The sequence below is a fragment of the Labrus bergylta genome, chromosome 12 (genome assembly GCF_963930695.1).
Source record: "Labrus bergylta chromosome 12, fLabBer1.1, whole genome shotgun sequence".
In the NCBI taxonomy this organism is placed as follows: Eukaryota; Metazoa; Chordata; class Actinopteri; order Labriformes; family Labridae; genus Labrus; species Labrus bergylta.
In genome coordinates this window covers 6,796,748-6,818,805 of record NC_089206.1, presented here as the reverse complement: position 1 = coordinate 6,818,805, position 22,058 = coordinate 6,796,748, and the positions used below count along the sequence as shown (strand labels likewise).

Below are 22,058 nucleotides of genomic sequence, written 5' to 3'. Positions count from 1 at the left end.
AGTTAAATAAATACAGAATATGGACATATTGTACAGGTCGATAACTTATTGAGGTGATATGAACATACCATAATACAATAATACAGGTGGATGAGAGATGTGTGTGTATGACCAGGAGGAGTGGTGGGGGGGGATGATGGGTGTGAGGTGATGTGTAGGGGAAAGGGGGGGGGTCAGCGGGAAAAAGTTGTTCCTCAGTCTGCTGGTTCTGGTCCGGAGGCTTCTGAAGCGCCTACCGGAGGGCAGGAGGGCAAAACAGTCTGTGGGCAGGGTGGGAGGAGTCTTTAAAGACGCTTTAAGGATCTATATCTATCTGTCTCCCCAGAGTTAAACTTGGACTTATGGACGTGTATTACCAGTGGAATATTATATACTCCATGGTAGTATGCAGGCATCTTAAAATGCTGAAGTTGTCTCAATTTGTTCAATCTGTATTTTAAAGTTTAAAAAATATATAATTGGCCTGCCACTAAATGATTGGGGAGGAAATGAGAAGCGGGCATGCAGAGGGAAAGCGTACTGCATGCAGACTGTAAGTGTGTGTCTGGCTTAACAGAAGGAGAGCACATTGAAAGCATGAGTCACCATACACTACAAGTGTGACTGCATGTTGGAACACCCCCAAAGGCTGTTTTCACACTGTATGAGTCCTGTTAACAAACCATGTGATCGGGTTTGAACTATGAATACAGCACCAACAGATAATGGTAGTGTTTGCACAATGATCATAACATTGTGTTACATTTGTCTGGTGTTTTGTAACCCTTACGGTCTCCTTCACATCTGTGCATCACACTTGAATAAAAGCATTATAGCCTTCTAGTAATGGAAGGCTATAATGAGGTGGATTGAGATGTGTAAGTGGAGAAGGAAAATAGGATACTCTTGAAACGTGTCTAAAAACCGACCCAGCAGGTATACTGAGGTTAAACAGTTCTGCAGGAAACACTTTCACTTGGTAAATCCAATCAAGAGCTGCATTTTGGTCAATCAACTCAATCAGTTCCTTAATTCAATGAAGATCAACAACTCAGACAAAGGGCAAAAAAACCCATTCTGGACTTTTAATGTTCACTTCATGATTGAACTTGTAGTGTTGTAATAGTATCTTTAAATTTGACAAAGAACATATATTAATTGCCAAGAAATAAAACCAGACTCAGGACATATTTAGCAATAGCACTTTATTGAACACAAACAACCCTAAGCCACAATACTGAATGACAAGACCAATTGGCTGCAGCAAACATTTTATAAAATAGATTTAGGTTTAATGTCACTAAATTGTTTTTTTTTTTCTTTTAACGTCAGAAAGACAGATGCAGGTTTTTCCAAAACAGTGAATGATCTTTTACATATTTAACATTTTTGTAACAAATTATCATTCACATGTTCACACGAAGGAATAACAAGGCAAAGTGCTTTCAGGATTGCATTGTCGAAAAAACAAAAACAGAAAAAATGAATGGCTTGAGGTTTTTGGTGAGATGGGAGGGGGAGGGGGGGAGAGAGAAGTGGGGCTGGTCCTGTCCTGGATTAGGCAATGGGGCTGGGGGGGGGGTTGTTTGGTTGGGGAGGGGGGGAGGGAGGGGGGGCGCCTGGTTAGAAAACCTCAAACCTTTCACCTTGTCCTGTACCCCTTGTAGTCAAACTGAACGTGAAATGTCAGGGCAGTGTGGAGACAGACGCCTGTGTAGCAGAATTTGGTTCAGAGTGGACCGATGGATTCAAAGGCATACGGCTTGAGGGGCTCAAACTCACCCTCGAACAGAATTACAAATCCACCTTCAAATCTTTCTTGTGACAACCTGTGGTATCATTACAACTGCAGGGCAATCAGTGGCTGACCCAGAATGAAGCTGTAAACGTTGAAATGATGTATACTATAGGGCTAGACAAGGAAATATACACACACAACCGAAGAAATAGACAGTGTTAAAAATAAAAGCGAATGCATGGTTATTTATTCCTAAAAAGATGGATCCTCTGACCATTCGCCACTGAATGTTAAAGGGGGATAGACTATCATCAGAATCTGCATCATAACATTGTCTGGCTTCACATTCCAGTGGTATTTTGTCGTATAAATGCTTCTCATAAATATTTTTTTCTACGTCAAATAGACATAAACACATACAGCACAACCAAGCACACTTTTTTTTTTTTTTGTATAACTACCATTGCTTATGATAAATCTGTATTCTCGTACTGTGAATAGTTTTTTGTTTTCTTTAATAGTCAGAACAGATGGAGAGACAAACAATACTCAAGGCTGCAAAACAAGGAGGTAGGAGAAATGCTACTGAAAAACAGCAAAAGTGATGCTAATGTGATCGTTCTCTTAAATAACGGTGAGAGACACCAAGCGTTCAGCTCCACTTCTTGAACCAAGCTGGCGCCAGCAGCTGCTACTCCAGTCGGCGTTTTTTGTTTTGAAGGAGCGGTGTGTTCGATTTGACTCCAAATTGAAAAAACAAGTCTGAAAACCGATATTCAGTCAAATCTTCAAATTGTATCCGATGATTTATTGATCACGTCAGACGCAGACTGGTGTAGTGGCTTTGGTGATTAACTAACGGAGGACATTTTAGAGGCCCATTCTGCCTTTAAAAAAATTGGAATTCTGTCTTAACCCTCTTTTTCCAGACCGATCATATTCTAAAAATTGACTAATTTCATTCAACCGAGTAACATCATTGGTCCTATTGTCATCACTGGTCTAGAGACCACGCTGCTGGTGATGGCATTGACTCCTTTACACACAGTAGAGTAGTAGTATATATTTGCAGATTTGTAAATGAGGTAATCAGGCTAAATAGGGAACCCTGTCATTGACACACACGCCCACTTCATTCACCAGCAAAGCAAAAAGATTTTTCTCGGTCAGCGGGACAGGACAGAGTGGGGGAAATGAAAACAACTTTGGAATGTTGGGTGGACGAGCCAACTTTTTATATACATATTTGTTTGTGAAGGTGCACTGTGAAACTTTTTGATTGTAACTCATCACATGCCCTGATTCAGAGTCCTTCCCCTCATGATAAAAGGATCCTTCGTGTTTCCCCAGATAAGCCACTCAAAGTAAAAACAGGCAACCCATTATCGAACCTTTTTCCTTTGAATTGTTATGAATTAAGGCTGCCTCAGCAGCAGATCAATGCCTGCTTTAAGTCCAGTCGTGAGAGGATTGTTAATAGCTCGTGAGTTGCAATGAGGTGGCAACATCTACAGTGCAGCGGACTAGAAATAAAAAAAAACACATGAAAGGTACTTCTAAAAAGTCACAGAACATGCAGAATACATCCTTTCCTACAGTAGGCTATTCCTAATAGCACATTCAAAAGGGGCTCCTAACGGGCAAATTCTCTGATATGGCTCTGCTTAAGAGTAATCAAGCTCGGGGTGAGACTACTTCCACTGTGGGCTCACAGAAGGAGCGAGTAGATAAGGTGCTCCACCAGAAGATTGCTGCCTTAGTTCACCTGCACGAATACTTTGTGTCATTCAGTTCAACAGGTTCAACAGTAAACACTGGAAAAAGTGTTTGTTTTCCTTCTCGTAAATACATTGTTTTTTCCTCCCCCCCCCCCCTCCCCCTCCCCCTCCCCAGAGACACATCCTCTTGCTGGTGAAAACAAACGGCACTTTCAAGGGGAATGTTTCTCTAAAACCACAATCACAAGGACCTCCGAGTAACAAATTCTGAAAACACACAGGCTATACAGTAGATATAAATCTCATGAGTTTCTTAACTGTACAAGCTTTAGGCTACACGCTGAAAAGGGAGGGACACATAAGAACCCTTAATGCTTTAACATTGAAAAACAAATATAAGGCATTTTCATATTTCCTTTTATCCGCATACGTCACTGACAGCAGGTCTAAATATTTTTGAGAAAACATTTCATTCAAGGAGGAAGAGGATGCATATACACATCTACACATGCAAATGAACATGTCTACCGGTTATAAACCAGAAGCCCGAACTACAACACCATCAAAAATCCATCCATAACAAGAAGAAAAAAAATTAATGCACCTACTCAAATCTATCAGTCAACTTGTGCACAGTCCGTTCTCTGAGCAGGCAGCTTTTAGACTTGGACATTGATCACAGTTTTTAAGAATGGAATATCAAACACTCCACTATCAAACGCCACCTTCTCTGAACACAAACAGGACCACTTGAAATCCTTCATTTGCTACAGATCAGTGACTTTTGGTGTTAACAAAAAAAAAAAAAAAAAAGGGCATATCAAATTTTTTTTTTCAACCGAGGAAGCAATGATAAACAAAAGGTTATTGCACTTTTTATCTTTTGTCTATTTCAAAAACGAGGTCAGCTTGAGAGAAGATGATTCATGCCTTAATGTCGCGGTAAGACAACAAAATGTTACGTCACTTCTATAGTATGATCACACGGTTATTAACACTGCACACAGCTACTACTGCAACCCTACTTTGTAAGTCAGTCTACCCTAAAAAAATTAAATAAAATGAACACAAAAAAAAAAAAAAAAACAATCTCTACAATCAGTTCGCAGCACAGTCACAACAAACAGCTCGCCTAAAATCTTGATCTCGAATGCAAGGTACCGCATTCTTCACAACTTGGTTAGTGATGTGAAGTTAGAAGTTGTTGATGGAAAAACCCAAACGAGTTGAGAAGATCAATCAGAAGAGGCTCTGATATTCCAGATGACGGTCTTTTCTACAGTTAATGTGTTACGGACAATCAAACCTCATGTTCAGAAGCGCTCAGAGTCGTCTTTTCTTTCCCTAAATTTGGTCTACCAGCTCCGTCACTCTGTGGTGTTCAGGGAGCCAACTGAGCCCCCGAGGTGCCTTCTTTGGATTTGTGCTTTCATACTTTAGATCCCCATCCATTCAATGTTTGATGTGCCCTAAATCGCATCGGCAATGTGCAATTTAATCCGCCCCCCCCCCGAAGGGAGCACTCAGTCACTGAGATGCGTCATGAAATCCAAAATAATACAGGAGGAGTGTATTTAGGCTTTTTTTTTTATTCTTATGACTCAGATCTCAAAAGGGTTGAAATAATCCTGCTCAGAGGGAATATGAGCCTCTCTACTGTACGTTCAGTGTAATTTCCTTGTTCCCATTATAAGGCTTCTGAGAAATACAAATGGAAGACCGTACCTTTCGGTAGTAACAAATAAAAGGCACCATGCCACCACTGTGCTCGATATTACACAGGTCCTATTGGTGGGGGGAAATTAATAACCGAGTGTTCAGGCAGGGAAGGCCGTCAAACTAGCATTAGTCATACAGTGTAATTCTATTATTTTGACTTACAAGAGGTAAAGTTTTATAGCTACCTTCATTCACCACCTTAAATTAGACTGTACTCTTCACGCTATATGACCTGCACCAGATAACAGACTCATCTGTTGAGTTGTAATGTAGAGAAATATGTTGAAACAGGTACTCTTTTTTTTTTTTTTTTCCTTATATAAAAGAAGGGACTTGTGCATGTTTAGGTTCCACATGCATATATAGAAGAGTCACTCACACACACTGTAAGAGAGAGAAATCTACACGACTGGCATCAGGAGAAACGAGAAGAAATCACAGAGGAGAAATGTCAGCGTCGTCACACAAAAATATCACTGATGAGGTAAAAACTGCAGGTCCAATAAAAAGTACAAGGTGCAGTTTGCTGCCCCCCTTTTGTAAGGTAGGAAACAAGAGACATCTGCCGACACTAATCTAACACTTCCGCATAGATACATCTCTGATTTAGGCTGGTTTAAGCAGAATTACACTACCCACAACAAGATGGATCACACGATTTGAACTCTTTGTTAGCATAGCTGTACAAGCAATTTTTTTTTTTTTATACAAATTTCCTTTCCATCATTTTTTGAGGTACACCACTTCTATCCCAAAAGTGTCATTTGGCTCTGGATGACGGAGAAGCCAAAGATGATTGTTTACGAGTGAATTCTGAATTCATTCATTCATTCACAGTGGCAAATATGGCGATATCCTAACCTCTCACAACAATCTCTGCACCATGGCAACCTTCAGCTATGTGCTACCTCATCTGATTTGTGTGCTTCTCGACACCATAGGGTGTCTGCGAGACCAAAAATTTTGAATTATTACTATTATTTTTTTTTAAATCAAGCATTCCAACCAAGTAGCATAACTCTACAGGTGATGCAACTCATCAGGTACTGCCAGGTATCGTTTCCTTTTTTCAGCTTTTTAAGGCAAAAGGCTCAACAGTGGATCAGAGAGTGGAATTGAAATTTGCCATTTACTTCAAGTAAGAACCGAGACATCCATTGAGGCAAATCAATTCTATATGAATACACCATGCTTCTTGGTTTTTTTTGGACATCAAAAATGTTTCGTTTTTTTTTTTCCTGGTAACACACATTATAAACCACCTTGTTTAACAAACACACAACCTAGGGATTGCTTTGCCAATACCAAAGGGAATAACTAGATTCTGCAAAAATGTCCAATTTTTTTTTACAATAGACTTCTACCAACAGCTAATTTTTAACAGAATACCTGCATTTAAAAAGTACTAATATCCCATGCACATATTTATAGTTTTTCTTTGAGTAATAGAATTGGTGAAAAGACATGCAGCTCTGAACAAAAAAAAAAAAAATGTCGTAATAATCCTGCCTACTTCTGAATAAGTAACTGACCAAGTATGTATGATTTATATCTAAAGGCAAATAAAGGTTTCTATGGCACTAAATGGGTGTAGCTTAGGTGCATTTCTGTCAAATATAGGCTATTTAAGAGTTATGTGTGATCGTATCTACTGTAGACCTTTTTGTCCCTCTTGTTCTACCGTACTGTAAGGCAATCTCAATGGAATGGATGAACATGAATGTTAAATTCATCTGAACTCTCGTCCCTTGTTTACCTTGTAGGCTACACTCCACACAAATATGTGTACACATATGTATAGAGAAAGGAGAGTGGTATTACACAACAGCAGGCCTACTTTCTAACAAACAAACAAACAAAAAGAGAAAGAAGAAAACCTAACCAGACCGTCAGATGCAGGAAGACTACTACACATACTGAATAATATGTAGAGAATTAGGTTATTACATGCTACCTGTATTAATCATATCTATGCAAGACAAATGAAGAGTAACAGTTTAAAGTCGGGAGAAAGCAACTTGTCCTGCTCTAAACTGACCCTACATTCATTTCAGTCAGAAAAAATTCATGGCTCAGATTTGATGATCGGACTGTAAACTGTTTGAATATATGCATAAATCCATTGCTGCTTTTCTAAAGAGGATTCGCCCTCTCTCTCTCTCTCTCTCCACTCGTTTTGGCAAACAGGCCATATTTGTGACCAAAGATTAAAACATCCAACCCGCATTTGAAATCTTCCATTGGCATTTATACTATGATTTAGTGAATTGGCCTAAATGGATGGCAGTGCAATATTTGTGCTGCACACTGTTACACACACTCTCTATTGCTACAATTGGACCTTTCATTGCTTTCCATTTCTGGTACGAGATATATGATGTATATGCTCCACTTGTTCAACCGTTATACTATATCAAAATTGTGATCGAGCTCCATGCACAATAACTCAGTTCTCACTGATACACACATGAAAAAAAGAAAAGAAAAAAAAAAGAGCATGTATAAGAATACTGTGGTACAACAAAAGGATCAGTTCCAACTTGTACAGTTAAAGGGGCAATGGCTCCATTTACTGGTCAGATAAGGACATCACAAGAGGAAAAAAACGAAAACGTCCCTGCCTGAGCAGACAGCACCTACAGATGGCAGAGAGAGTATGCAGAGTGTTTTGAGGAGCCTGCCTGAGGTGTACTGACTTCAAGTGACTTAGGCCAGAGTCTGTTATTAACAGTAGGCTGGGTTAGGTAACCTTGTCACTTCTTAAGGGGCTATCTGCCCAGAGTTAGTTCATACAAGAAAAAAAAAAAAAAAGTCAGTGGGAAGTGGACACTGTCCCCGACGTACTCAGAGACACTTTTTTTTTTTTTTTTCTTTTTTTAGTTTTTATTTTATAAAGTGTTAAGAGTACAATTTTGTTGCAGCCTTTGCTTGTCTTTTACAACCCTTTCCTTCCTGTATTCAGCAGCAACACACATGCATGTAAACATAAGTACATACATTAACATCTGCTCTATTTTGCACACTTAGAACCTGAATGTACTAAAGTGCGTGCTTGACTATCTAATTAAGTGCTGTGGGATTAGGGTTACAAAGGAATTAAATCATGGAAAATCCCACCAAAATAAATGTCGACATAATCTTCCTGCTGAGATCTGATTGGATTAATAAATTCTGTTTGCTGCTTCAGCACAGATCCTGAGATTACAAATTATTATGTACCTATCGCTAGTAATAATGTAAGTGCTCTCCTGAAATCAGGAAATCGATCAAGAGAACGAAAAGGCTGTCGGGTCACCAATAAGTTCCATTTCAAGTTATTGAGGTCAATTGAAATGCCAACGGTGAATCTACAACACTAACTCTGAGAAGAAAGAAAAATCACTGCTCTGAAATGGACTTTGATGTCAGCTTTAGAAGATCAAGTAAAAAGACTTTTTTTTTTTTTTTTTTCGCAGGGGGGGATTTAACGACATAATCCTAGGCTAGGTCCTCATCTCTCATCCAGTCAACTAATGTGTGCAATTGTGCCACTTCATTACCAGTGGATATGAAGTTCTCACACCAATGAAAACAATCTGACTCAGTGTAATTTAACCACCAGCAGATGGTCTAAAAAAAAATAAAAATAAAAAAAAAGCATAGATATAACATCTGAAAGTCACAAACAGCTCTAGTGGTCCGATACAATCATCTTTAGTATGCTTAGTACCAGAAATGGGATGAGAAGACGACAAAATGAAATTAAATAAAAGCACATATTTGGATTTCTGCTTTTCCTGAAATCTAAACAACAGGTATTGGCCTAAGCAAAGATCCCTCTCCGTTTTTCCTCTTAGCCCTATTGTCTTCTACAAAGGGACATCAGCTCCCTAGCTATTGATAATGCCAAGACATAGAAAGGTATGCCGGGCAATTTTTTTTTCTTTCTCCCCCCCACTATGGTGCAACTGGGGTTCAATGCTGTTGCCATCAAATGTGTGGAAAAGGTAGTCAGTCTCAGGGCTCGTCGTACTCTGCCATTACGCAATCAAACTGAAATGATGTGTTACGGAAGGCATGGGTCAAAAGGCATTTCATGAGATGCCATAAAGGCAATCCAGTGCATTTGTGTTGACACTGACAGTAAAATGCCCGGCACACACAGAGCCATTCGTTTAGTCTTTAGGTAAAAATTTTCATGAAATCATAGAAAACGGAAAAAAAAAAAAAAAAAAAACGGGAAAAAAAACTCATAACACATTCCAGGGAAACAAAAGCCCTTGTGACAGTGATTGTCTATTCAATAAAGGTTCAACAAAAAAAAGGCCAAAAGAAAATATTGCTTGAAAACTGCCCAATAAAAACAGCAGACAATACTCTGTATCTGTTCAAATTGATCACCCAGAGGTTGAGATATGAGCTATTAGATGTTTAAGACAAGTTCATCAGCTTAGAAGGAAAAAAAAAAAAAAAAAGATCTCCTTTAGTGAGAGCGTGTTAAAAAGCGCAATGCTGATGGCCAGTTCAACTTCAGAAAACAGGAAAGAATGGAAACAAAAAAAATAAAATTAAAAAAATCGCAAGTGCCTAAAAAACCCAAAACTGACAGCTCTCTCTTTTCGATCGTTAGGCCTTTCAAATTTCGGAAAGAAAATAAATATATAACAGTTGAAAGAGATGGGAAATAAATTGAAATGGCTTGTTCATTTATGTGCTCAGATATATGATGCTTTGATGAGGTGTTGTTGGCAGATATTACTAGTAAAGCCTTCATCTAGAAATAAACAAGGCCTCAGTCAGTCACTATCCTACAAAAAGAGAACGTTTAGGCCTACGGACCCTGGGTGAAGATGAAGCAGCTGCTAAACGAGTTGACGAGGTATATCAAGATCTATTGTCTTTCTCTATACAGTACAGTTCATCTCAAATAAATAATTTATAGCCATAATAGTGTTGATCAACTTTGGTCATAAGTTATATGCTTAGAAACATTCTAGCTTAACAAACACTTATTTAGCATCTTTAAAACATGAAGTCAGCATTGAGAACAAATCGATGGTATAAATTGCCGACCCAGGCATGGCCCTCCTTTGGAAGGAGACACGCCGACGTATTCAGCAGCATTATCAAATTATCTTAAAATGCCAAACAATTCTAGGCCGTACATTTTAAGTACACTATGGAATTTTCTGTGACCCTTTTCCAAATATTTTTCGGATTGTACTGTAGTACGTAAGCATTGCACTCTTAAGCAAAACATTTTTAGATTTTTTTTTTTCCCTTGTGTGGTTCCTTCATAAAAATCTAAGCTAACGCACAAAGAAAAACCAAAAAAAAGAAAAAAAAAAAAAGAAGGGAAATAAAAAGTAATCAAATAAACAAAAAAAAAAAAAAGTCTTTGATCACTCTTTTGGGAAGGCTGTATATGTTCCTCTACAAGGTCACCATGGCGGATTCAACATGATATGACTTTTATACTGAATGATATGACGAGAAAGACGAGGATACAGAGATTTCCATGCTCTTAGATGTCGGTTATAAGTTAAGTATGTCAACATGGTTTTAAAGGGTTAAATGATTTTCGAGATGGCCAGATTGCTAGTGTTTGTTTTGGATGCCACACTTCCTCGGAGTGACCTTGTAGAGCAATCCGCCTCTTTTAAGTTTTAAGCACTACAAGGAGATGGAGGAATGGGATCTAATTGCATATAAGGTTTGACTGCACCTCAAGAGAAGACCAAACACTCACGCACACAGACACACAAACACATACATACACAGAACAGACATGTGGGTGGGTGCTCTCCTGGTCCTCTGGGCCATGTTAAAGGGAGTCCCCCCCCCTCCCCCTCCCCTCCCCTCTGGTGGTGTTGATGGTGGTAGCAGCCGACTTGAGGGGGACACGGGACCTCACTCAGACAGACACCCATCCAGGCCAACCGGTGCACCATGGCGGTCTTTGACGTAGCCGTTGTGGAGGCCGTTGCTCGGCAGGGGGGCGCAGGTGGCGGTGATGCCGCAGTGCTTCAGCAAGTTGAGACCCGGGGAGGGGGAGACGGTGGGGGAGGAGCAGGAGCAGGAGGAAGGGTCCCGCTGGGGGAAAGGCTTCATGGTAGAGAGGATCAGAGCCAGGCAGTCGGCCACGTCCTTGTTGGGAGCGCAGGCCAGGGCTGGGGTGTGGCCTGGTTAACATCAAATGTGACAAGAATATTGAAGCCGCTCCAAAAAAACAACTGTTTAATTTTTCTGGAACTATTACACTTGATGGTTCCTTGATCTCCTTTATCAGCATTAAAGAGTCTTTAGAAAAGATGTGTGTTAGCTCTTAAGCTGCCAATAAGAGGACAAAACCATCAATGGAGATATAAACAATTCTCTCAAAAACAAAGAAAAGAGCTCTGCTGCTTAAGCTCATCCAGTCTGACAGTATCAAACAAAGCATGACAAGTCCTCACCTTCCTCATCCACAGCCAGCACAGTGGCTCCTCTACTCAGCAGTGCCTGCACCACCGTAGCCAGGCCGTTGCGTGCTGCAAGATGGAGCGGCCTGCAGGAGAACGAGGGAGAGGGTGAGAGACAGCCAAGACAAGTTACAGTTGAGTTGAGCTAGCTCAATTAGGACATTTAATTTGTCCGCTACGGTTAAGTGGAGACATGCCCCCTTTTAGCTAGTTAATGCTGGAACTTCTTCCCTTTGACTTTAGCAAATGGCAAAGTGGTGTATGTATGTCCAAAAACATGGACAACATTACAGCTGTGTATACATATGTACATGCTCTACTCTTGACTTTTGGTTCAAAGGTGATGCACACTATCCTTATAACTTCAAAGTGTTATCTGAAGACAAACAGCAACATGACTTCTGCTATGCTACGTATTAATGCTATTCAAAAACAGACGTGAGGATTGTGGAGCATGTGCAGAAAGCCTAGTCAGAGTTAATCGATCTCCAACCACATCATCTAGGTGTGTCAATCCGACTTTAAGAATATCAACTAACGATAAATAGACTTTTTCTAACTGCATGTAAGCACACTGACTATCAGTCACACAGTTTGTATTCTAACATTGGAACATGTCAGAGAAATGGCCAGATGTAAAACAAAACAAAAAAAACCCAGCAGATTGTAATAATTAAAACAGCTAAAAATAACTCTTCTACATGCATAAAGTACTTCAAAGCCATCAGTCATAAAGTGCTTTAGCAGAAACACAAGCTCACACGTTGATACAGAGAAGTCCAAAACAGTCACATGTTTTTAGTTGTTGTTGTTGAAAAGCTCAAGAAGAAAAGATTCTCACATTTGCAGAGCACTGTTGGTGGCATTTATGAGTGTCGGGCTGTGGATCTCTCCCAGAATCAGCAGAGCGCACATCTCATGTGCCTGAGGGACAGCACAAGAAGAAAAAAGTAATGTATGGTCTCTCTCCCAAAGTTAGCTTAGCATTCAAAGTAAAAGGTACCTCATCACATTTTTTTTTTTTTTTCTTTCAAAGGGGGATGTGTACTTTGCTCGAGCTCCAAGATTTTTGATCGTGTTAATGCTCAGCACAAGACAGTGGAGCTTTGTCTTTATGATGGGGTGAATAATCGTTAATGTTAACCTTGCTGCAGGCCAGGTGCAGGGCAGTGTTCTTGTTCTCGTCCAGCAGTGTCAGGTCAGCCTTGGCCCGGTGAAGGAGGATGGCTGCAAGACACAAAAGACGTTTATATCCTGCAAAGACAGGCGTCCTCAGCTGACAAATTATAGTACGAGGAGAGGCACAACAGATCTATTCAAAAAGGACTGCGTGTCGACTCCCCCCCCCCACGGGAACGGCAGGTCTGAGACTTACCCACGGTTCCACTGTGTCCCTTGTCAGCAGCTACCATCAGAGCAGAGCGTCCACTTTCGTCCACCGTATTGATCTCTGCCCCATGGCGAAGCACCAGCTGAAGTCCAGCGACGTCCTCGGCAAACGCAGCAGCATGCAGTGGGGTCCTTAGGAGCATTAAAGCGTTACATCATTAAATCTTTAAGATGTAATATTTGATCGAAGAGGAGGAAATGGTTGAGGTAACAGGGCTGGCATTGAGCATACCTAGAGTACTTTAAAGTATTGCATCCTTATTACCAGTCCTAACCGAGAAGAAGTGTGTGGTGATGTCTGTATCTACATAGCCCTGGCCCCTCTGCCTGTGTTTTCAGGATCTGTTGTCGTGATGCTTTCTGGCTGTCAGTCATTGAGCGGTGGAGCAGAGCTCACAGACAACACTCTGCAGATCGGGACTGAATGAAATGCAGCGACAAGGTGACATCGCTGACACACAGAGGGCCAGGATGACGCACAACTGCATGTAAAGAAAATCCAGCCTGGTACTGGAAAGTTTTTTTTCGGAGGCGCAGGCGTGTTTATCGATTCTTTAGAGTTTAACGGCTGACAAACAATTCCAACAACTCCACTCTCTCTCTCTGTTTGTCGCTCGGCCACTGCACTGCTCTCTCTTTTTTTATTTCTTCCTCACAGCAGCTCTGGATTGAAAATATGAATATTAAAATGTTTTTTTTTTTCCCAACGCAATGTTATTTTATGATTCTATCAAGTGTGAATAAAGAGATTGTATAAAGTTTTAAAGCACATGAGATTAAAAGAGGTCAAAGTTATAGAAAATTTGAAAACCTTATTAGGTAAGGCTTCTAATATTACAATGATAAAAAAAAACAATCTATTTGATGTTAGGCTTCAAGTGCTCCTTCTATCTGATCTACAATACACTGTTCCCAGATAAACAGGTTTTGTTGTGCCAGTCTCACCTTCCTTTGGCATCTCTGGTGTTAATCATGTGGACCCCAGCAGATTCCAGCAGCCTCTCTGCGGCACCGCTGTGGCCATTCATCCTACAAACCAGAAGGAGGAGTTCACAAGGTTCCCACACAACTTCAGACAGCCGTTCAAAACATATTTGATGAGCTAGTTTAAAGACGTCCCACTCATTGAAACCATGAGTTTGGAAACTCTACGGCTTTTCCAGGTTGTCCATGACTGCAAGAACCCTGAGTAAACAGAGTATAAATGTTTATCTAAGCCGGTTTATTGTGTTTGTTTTGGCGTTAATACTCACAGAGCACAGTGCAGGGGGGTGAAAGGGTTTCCCTCTTCATGGATAAATGTTTTGAATTCAAGTAAAACCTCCAAACAGTCTTCATGTCCTGAGAACAAACAATCACACACACAGTATTACAGACAACAGGTGTTTAAGTGAGTAACAGCAGGTTTGGAGATCAGCCGTTTCCAGTCGTTCAAACTGTACACACCTTTGTAAGCAGCCCAATGCAATGGGGTGTATTGTTTGTTGTCCAGCAGTTTATCTTGCGGGTCTGTCGCCATGGCGGCCTGCACCAGACTGGCCAGGATATCCGTGTGGCCTCTGGATGCAGCGTAGTGCAGCGGGGTCCTACCCTGAACGTCCCGACACAGTGCAGAAGCTTTGTGCTCCAGCAGGGCTGTCACACAGTCGTCATGGCCCAACACGGCCTGAACAAAGAGCAGCAACACAGAAGATTCAAACAAGAGGAACATGCCTACTTTCCTGAAGAGATACTTCTTATTCAGAGATTCATTTTTTTTTAAAGTTTATAATCCATACTTGTCCAGAAAACTGAAAGCCCACATTAGCAGCCCACAATGAACAGACAGGTCAGGAGAATATCAGGGGCAGTACTCCTGAAAATATCTAGATATTTTCAGAAATAGAAGGAGCTGGTGGCCTGAAAACTGAACTAATGCAGAGTTGCATTCTTTCTAAAGGCCAGCAGGGGGCAAATGTGTGGATGTTTTAAAGAATCATTTATTTTCTTCCAAATTAATTAATTAGTTCTGTAAACAATTTCCCTAATGAGTTCATGGTTTCAACCCCTTGTTTTAAGTCTGAAGTCTCGTCTATATTTCATAAATCACTGTCACATTCACAGTGAAATAGATGATTCAACAGGGTACGCTTTAGGGCACTGCGTTCTTCTTTTAGACATGACATCACTGCATCCTGTTGATCGTGACACAGGGGTGGAAATATTTACACAAGCTCTAGTTAAAAAAAAAATCAACTCTTACAGCTCTAAATGACCAGGATGTTCATTTTAAAGAGGCGATATGAAGCCAATGGCCACAATATTTAACATGAGCCTTCATTAACTGTAGTTCACAAACAAAGATCGATGACTTAACAGTGGAAATGTTGTTTTTTTTTAGTTAATGGTCAATGTAGTAGTCTTCTTTGAGTTCCTGCTACAATATGCAGACACATGTGTGTGTGTGTGTGTGTGTGTGTGTGTGTGTGACCTACCCCTCTGTGCAAAGCTGTGCTGCCCCTCTTGTCCTTGGCGTCAGGCGAGGCATCCTTCTCCAATAGGTAGTGGACACAGTCAGTGTGACCTCCCTGCACAGCTAGCATCAGAGGAGTCCTAAAGGGGACGGAGAGACAATACAGAGGTGTATTCTGAGACTGCATTCTTTAGCTTTAGACGTTATATTGTGTGTTTCAGCTTGAAATGTAAAACTGAAGCCATAAAGAGAACAACTCACTGGCCAAATTTGTCTGCAACGTTGGTGAGATCCCCCTCCTCTCCGTAGTCAATCATCATGCGCAGGCAGTCTGAGTGACCGTTGGCAGCTGGTGTCAAAACACAAAACAGAAAACATAGAGCATAAGCATAATCTTTTCACACACAGGTAAAGAATTATTTCTAATAAAAGTGGAACAATGCTCCGACAGCGTCCAGACGTGTATACCTGATACATGAATTGGAGTCCACATGAGGCGGTTGTCATTGAGGAGGCAGGATGCCCCCTGAGCTAACAGCACCTCCACACAGCGGGCGAAGCCTTTCTGGGAGGCCAGGTAGAGCACAGAACGTCCTGCGGCATCCTGCATGTCCACGTAGGCCGCAGTCTCCGTCAGCACGCGCAGCGCCTGCCAGTGGCCTTTGTCAGCCTGAGGGAGCAGAGGAAGGCCGTCACAACGTCAGTCAACTCAGTCAACAGCACGAGAAGGAACCGAGAGAGCGCGTGTTCAAATGTTTGACTCACAGCGAGATGCAGTGGACTGACTGGAATACTGCTTTCTATGTCTCCAAGTGCATTAAAGGACATCTCGAGGAGCTGAAATATAAAATTTAAATCATTTTACTAAGAAAAGACATTCAAAAAAAAGAATCTATTCTCAAATATTTTACATCATGCACGGACTGCAAACAGAGACCTGCAAACTCAACAACACTTAATATTCTGTTTTTCTGCGGAGTGAAATCAACTTCTAAACCGGCAAAAAACAAAAGGTGTAGACCTACACAGCAGATTAGCAACATCTCCGTAGTAAATGTTAAATCAGCATGTTTTCTGAAGTTTCATAGGCAAAGATAAATCAGTATTCTGCATATTTTTTACTTTTTCATCAATATTAATTCAATTACCGGTAAACTTTTTCTTGAGCGATGTTTGCGTCAGTGTGTGCAACGTGTGCCATATGCAACATTCGGCTAATGAATCATGTTTCAAGTTAAACTACGAAAACTTGAAAACTCACCAACTCCAAGTTCTGTTTGTTGCCATGGTAAGCTGCATAGTGAACAGCGCTGTAACCCTTCGAGTTGACCATGGATGGATCAGCGCCATTGTCTAAAAGATGCTCCAAGCAGCTGATGACAAAATGATGGGAACAGAAGGGGACATAAAAATAGCAACATTTAGTTGAGGGGGCACAAATGAATTCAATGTCGAGTCTTACATTTCAATGCGTTAAGCTATCGTCAGCGACAGGAGAGGGGAAAAAAAAAAGAAAAGAAAGGAATTCAAACTCACAAATAAGACTCCTTTGCCTCATCCTCATCGTTCTGATGGTTCCCAGAAAAATGACGATCAACTCTGAAATGAACAGGAAACGCTTTGATTCAGTAAACTTTCCTGGGTCGGTTCAACATACAGACAGTCGCTTCACACGTGAATTTAATGTGACCGCTGGTTGAAAGAAAGCATGAAAAGCTGAGGCGGATAAGATAAGTAAGATTTCTGGCAGACTGAAACAGAATTTGGTGTCGTCTGTCCCAACTTGTTTTCAAGGAGAACACTGAACAAGAGAGAGAGAGAGAGAGTGAGTTTCCTAACCTGCTGAAGGCTTGTGAGGCTGCAGAGTAGTGCAGGGGAGTACAGCCTGTCTGGTCAGACTCATTGACCTCAGCGCCAGCGCTCACCAGGGTCACAGTGCACTGGTACCTCCCATTAGCAGCCGCATAGTGCAACGGGGTCCTGTGAGTGAGGATTCGAGACGAGAATCAGAACAAGCAAGCGGACACTCAAAATTACAACGCATCTAACAACGACGGAGGGGAAACTCACCTTCCCATTATGTCCCTCTTGTTCAAGTCGGTACCACTACTTAAGAGCAAGTTCAGACATTCAACATTTCTGGAAGGGAAGATTTTCCACAGAGAGGATATCAGGTTTGACACGTGACAGCAGAACATGTTGAGTCATTGTAAAGAGAACAGTGACAAAGCAGATTACGCATCTTACCCTCCAGAGGCAGCAGCGTGTAGACAGGTCCTCCCAAAGTTGTCAGGGGTGTTTATGTCAAACCCAGCCGAAAGTACATGCTCTTTACTCATTGAGGAAACTATACTATACAGCTGACCTGCAGGGAGGGGGGGGGGGCAAACAGCAGAGAGTCACGGCTATGTCCAAGCGTATATAAACATAGATGAACAAACTGTTAGTTAATGGGTGCACATGTGTGTAAAACAAAGACCAACCTGAGGAGAGTAACTTGCGACAACAGTCTGAAAACCCGTACAGCACAGCTAAGTGCAAGGGGAACATTCCATGGATCCCACGTCTGAAAAACGTCCAATCAGACACAGAGCAGGGAATTAAAATCACATGTTGTCACAAGTGTAACTTCATTTAAACACAACCGTCTTCAAACATTATCTATGTGCATACAAATACATGAAAGCCTTAGCTTCCCTGTGTTTTCACAACCTCGGTTACATCTATCACCAACAACACTTCAAGCTCTCTGATACCTGGCCGTGTCTGCTCCGTTGGTCATCAGAGTGCTGATCAGCAGTTCATGGCCGTACTTAGCAGCAACGTGGAGAGGAGTATTGCCATACTTATCCACACAATCGATCTCCCCGCCTGACGGAGAGAAGAAGAAGGGAGGAGGGAGTGAATGAAAGACGAGAGTACGAGGAGAGAAAAGCCGACACGCTCTTCTCTTGATAAATCAGACGGACAACGCGGTCGTCGTCGTTACCATTCTGGATGAGGATCTGAGAGCGTGTGAAGCGTCCGTGAATGGCTGCCATGTGCAAGGGGCTCTTCCCTTCTTTGCTCTGTGGAGGGAGAAAAACAGGAAATATATAAAAAAAAAGTCTCATTATTTGAATATTTTATTTCAGACACCTTTTAAGATTTCAAGAACATGTTGATCACACGTGTGTTTGTTTGTTTGTTTGGGATAAACAGAATTTATGAGGAGGGAAAAAAAGTGTATTGTCTTCATTCCTTCTCCACATTAGACCCCATGTGTTGATTATATTACTCTGGACCACAGCTACACATTTAACACACACATTTCTTCAATCTCTTATTTGAATTCGAGAGCAAAAAACGTAAGTATGTCTAAATGAATTTAATCTTTGAGTTCGGCCAAAATGCACTGCACCACCACAACCCACTTTTACCCGCCTCTATTCAACACTCCTCCTCACTCCACCATTCGTACCTGCTGGTTGACATCTGCCCCATTGTTGACCAGCAACTCCAGACAGAGGGCACCATTGGTGGAGACGGCGGCCAGGTGCAGAGGGGTGTAGCCGCACTTGTTGGGCTGGTTGACATTAGCTCCATGGTTCACGAGCTCGGTAGCCACAGCCTCCTGCCCCATGTAGCAGGCCACGTGGAGCGGAGTGTTTCCAAAGCCATTGGGCTCATCAATCTGACAGAAGAATACGAATATGAGCGGACAGAGAAGACGCTATCTGACACAGCGGGATAATAAAACACTCTTGGTAATACGCTCTGGCATTTAATAAAACCGACGATGGGACAGCGTGATTAAAAATCTATATTTAAAAAAAGATCTCTCACCTCTGCCCCCATCCGCAGCAGATACTTTACAATTTCGATGTGACCGCTGGCAGCAGCAGCGTGGAGAGGTGTGTAGCCTTGCTTATCCTTACAGCTCTTGTCTGCACTGCGGGACACCAGCAGCTTCACAACATCTGAATGTCCTGCAGAAGACGCACAAAGAAAAGGAACTATTCAAGTTTTTATTTGTAGGTTGAATCATTTCGACATCTTCACCGCAGTTGAGGCTGTGAATGTGAGATAATGAGACAAAAAACCTTTTGCTCATTCAGTCATTCTTGAGTCTTTTTACCCCCATCCCATTAAACAAAGTCTCTGCCAAAGTATTGGCTTCTCATCCGAGTAAAACTTGCCACGAACAATACGAGATTAAACTGCTGTTTGACGATGAAAATTTGTGCTGAGCGGCATTGGCAAAAAAAGTGAAACCTGCTTACCCAAGTAAGCAGCACAATGGATAGGCTGTCTCTCCTTCTTATCGATGGCACTCAGGTTGGCCCCTTTGTTCAGCAGCAGCTTCACCATCTAAAAGCAAAATGAATGTTTTTTTTATAAAGAAAACACTCACCATAACTCCAGAAACTCACAGAAAACCCCCCCCAAAAAAAAACTAGGACTCACCTCTTGGAACCCACTCTGAGCCGCATGGTGCAAGGCGGTTCTGCCAGTGCGGTCTGCCATGTTCAGGTTGCTCAGCTGGGTCAGCAGAGCCTCTGCGCAGCGCGTGGCACGGTTGGCAGCAGCCACATGCAGCGGCGTCTGCCAGAACTTGTCTCGTGCGTTCGCTTCTGCGCCGCGCCTCAGCAGCAGACCCACGGCCCTCTGGGGAAAGCAGCAGCAAATAAAAAGAAGCTTAAAGCATATATCATATCTGGTTTGCTGCATTTTCTTCCGTCAGCATTATGTCTTTAATGCATAAATCTAAATGGGGGCTTTTACCACTGTGGGTAGAAACCTAACAGAATTAAAGGATGAGGTTTTCTAGGCAGAGACTATTAGACTGTTTTAAATGGCAAAAGGAAATGAGTTCATTACGTACTTCATTTCTGGAAGCAGCCGCTCTGTGCAACGGGGTCAACCATACGTGGTCTTTAGCGTTTACAGTGGCACCTGCAAAACAAAACAACACAAAGCACTTTAAAAAAGGGAAGTCACAACGTCAGAAAGCCGAACATTACACTGCACGCTGAGCTGACAAAGGATGAGGAAGTCTGTATGGGTGCTTCCAAGGAGGAGAGTGTTTGCACCACATTTCCCCAGGTCAACAGAGAGAGAGAGCATCAGTAATGCATGAGGCTTACTAACCTGATTCAATGAGGAGGTCCATTACATGGACGTCACCCACACAGGCAGCAGCATGAAGTGGCGTACGGCGCTCTTGGTCCTGTGGGATAAACTCAGCATCAATCATAGGTGTAGTGCAAATATTTCCATATGGAAGTTAAAGTAAGAGGCCCCAAGTCCTTCATGATATGAACCCTTGTGCATTGAAAATAAGTGTGCATGCATGAAACATACCAGTGCATTGACATCCTCCTTTTTGTGCAATAATAGTTGAATTTCTTCAGCATTACGATTGAAGATGGCCTGGACCAGAGGAGGCTGCAACAGAGAACCAGCAGCTGAGTTATGGTTACAATAGCTTTGCATACATTATGGGAAAAAAAACCGGACAGGAGCGCTGTGATTCCTCCAAATGTGCCCTTTGCATCTCTAAATAGAAAAAAGCAATCAGCTGTTCAGTGAAATTCGCATGCTTTCATTGCGTTTACGTGTTATTTAGCGTGTTAAGTGTGCAGATTAGTAACCGAAAGCGATTATGCTTTCCTTCCAGAAAATATCCAGAGCCTCTGAGGCCTGCAGGCCCTCGTCTCACCACATACGTAAGCTAGCCAAATGGCTCCAGCTAGCTAATTCTGTGCTACAAGAGCTGGCCCTGACCCAGAGGAGGGCCTATACAGGAGCAGAAACAACGTATGTGCAACTGTGCTCATGCAAAACACCGCTAAACACGCAGAAATGCATCAGCATCATTCTTGTATACATGGCAATTGCAATGCACGTCGATAAGCTGCAAGTGGAAAGAAGCCGTTACGCAAATTAGACTTTAAATATTGCGCACAAGAGCAGATCTCTCCCAGCAAATAGACTGCGCCATGGCACAAACACGGATCGCTTTCTTTCCAAGCGTACCTGGTCTGCAATGTTGTGTACTCCCATCTCCCAAACTCAGCCAGGACGGAGCTCCTTCATGAGGATTTAACTTCCGAGGTATATTGCGGTGCGCTACTGTATCCACTTCTCAGACTACACCCATCGCTGGTTGCAAACAGAAAATGCGGTCTCGATCTGACACTGTTGTTGTCTGTATCCTCTGTCTGGTCTGACGATACAGGCTACGACTGTGCTGGTCCGCCTACAGGCGTGGCGGTCTGTAGGCGCCTTTTCGGGTGAAATGGCGCCATCTAGTGGAGGAAAGCATTATAGAGAAACTTAAATATAGTGCAATGTAAACATACTGATCATAGGCTGTTTAAGAGGAATATAATGTAACTACGGTGGCTGGGAGGTGCAAAGGAAAATTACAAAGTGTTAAACACTTTTACAAAATGTGAGACAAATTTTGATTTTGATTTTTTTTTTTTTTTACATTTTATGAAATAAAATTACAAAACCAAAAACACTTACTTAGACTTAAACTTTGACTTTCTTTATTGTCATTCAAACTTGTACATTACAGTGCAGATAAGAACGAAATCTCGTTGCATTTGGCTCGTTGTAGTGCAGGATAAAAAAAA

At 41.8% G+C, this 22,058-nt stretch overlaps 1 protein-coding gene across 1 annotated transcript; it reads right to left on the bottom strand.

The window, feature by feature from the left end:
* Window positions 1-1,167: 1,167 nt before the first annotated feature.
* ankrd52a (ankyrin repeat domain 52a) lies at window positions 1,168-21,620 on the bottom strand. The gene is made up of 28 exons (XM_020637399.3): window positions 21,454-21,620; window positions 20,779-20,862; window positions 20,566-20,644; window positions 20,300-20,370; window positions 19,882-20,082; window positions 19,698-19,785; window positions 19,261-19,403; window positions 18,896-19,108; window positions 18,425-18,503; window positions 18,192-18,306; window positions 17,919-18,001; window positions 17,683-17,800; window positions 17,506-17,574; window positions 17,275-17,415; window positions 16,972-17,034; window positions 16,697-16,808; window positions 16,201-16,272; window positions 15,904-16,105; window positions 15,697-15,784; window positions 15,458-15,575; window positions 14,430-14,649; window positions 14,237-14,324; window positions 13,929-14,012; window positions 12,970-13,115; window positions 12,739-12,821; window positions 12,436-12,518; window positions 11,589-11,680; window positions 1,168-11,315 (listed from the first exon to the last, which is right to left on the bottom strand). Exons 1-28 carry the CDS (start codon window positions 21,478-21,480, stop codon window positions 11,044-11,046), a joined length of 3,234 nt encoding a protein of 1,077 aa, XP_020493055.1. The 5' UTR covers window positions 21,481-21,620; the 3' UTR covers window positions 1,168-11,043.
* Between the last annotated feature and the right edge of the window lie 438 nt (window positions 21,621-22,058).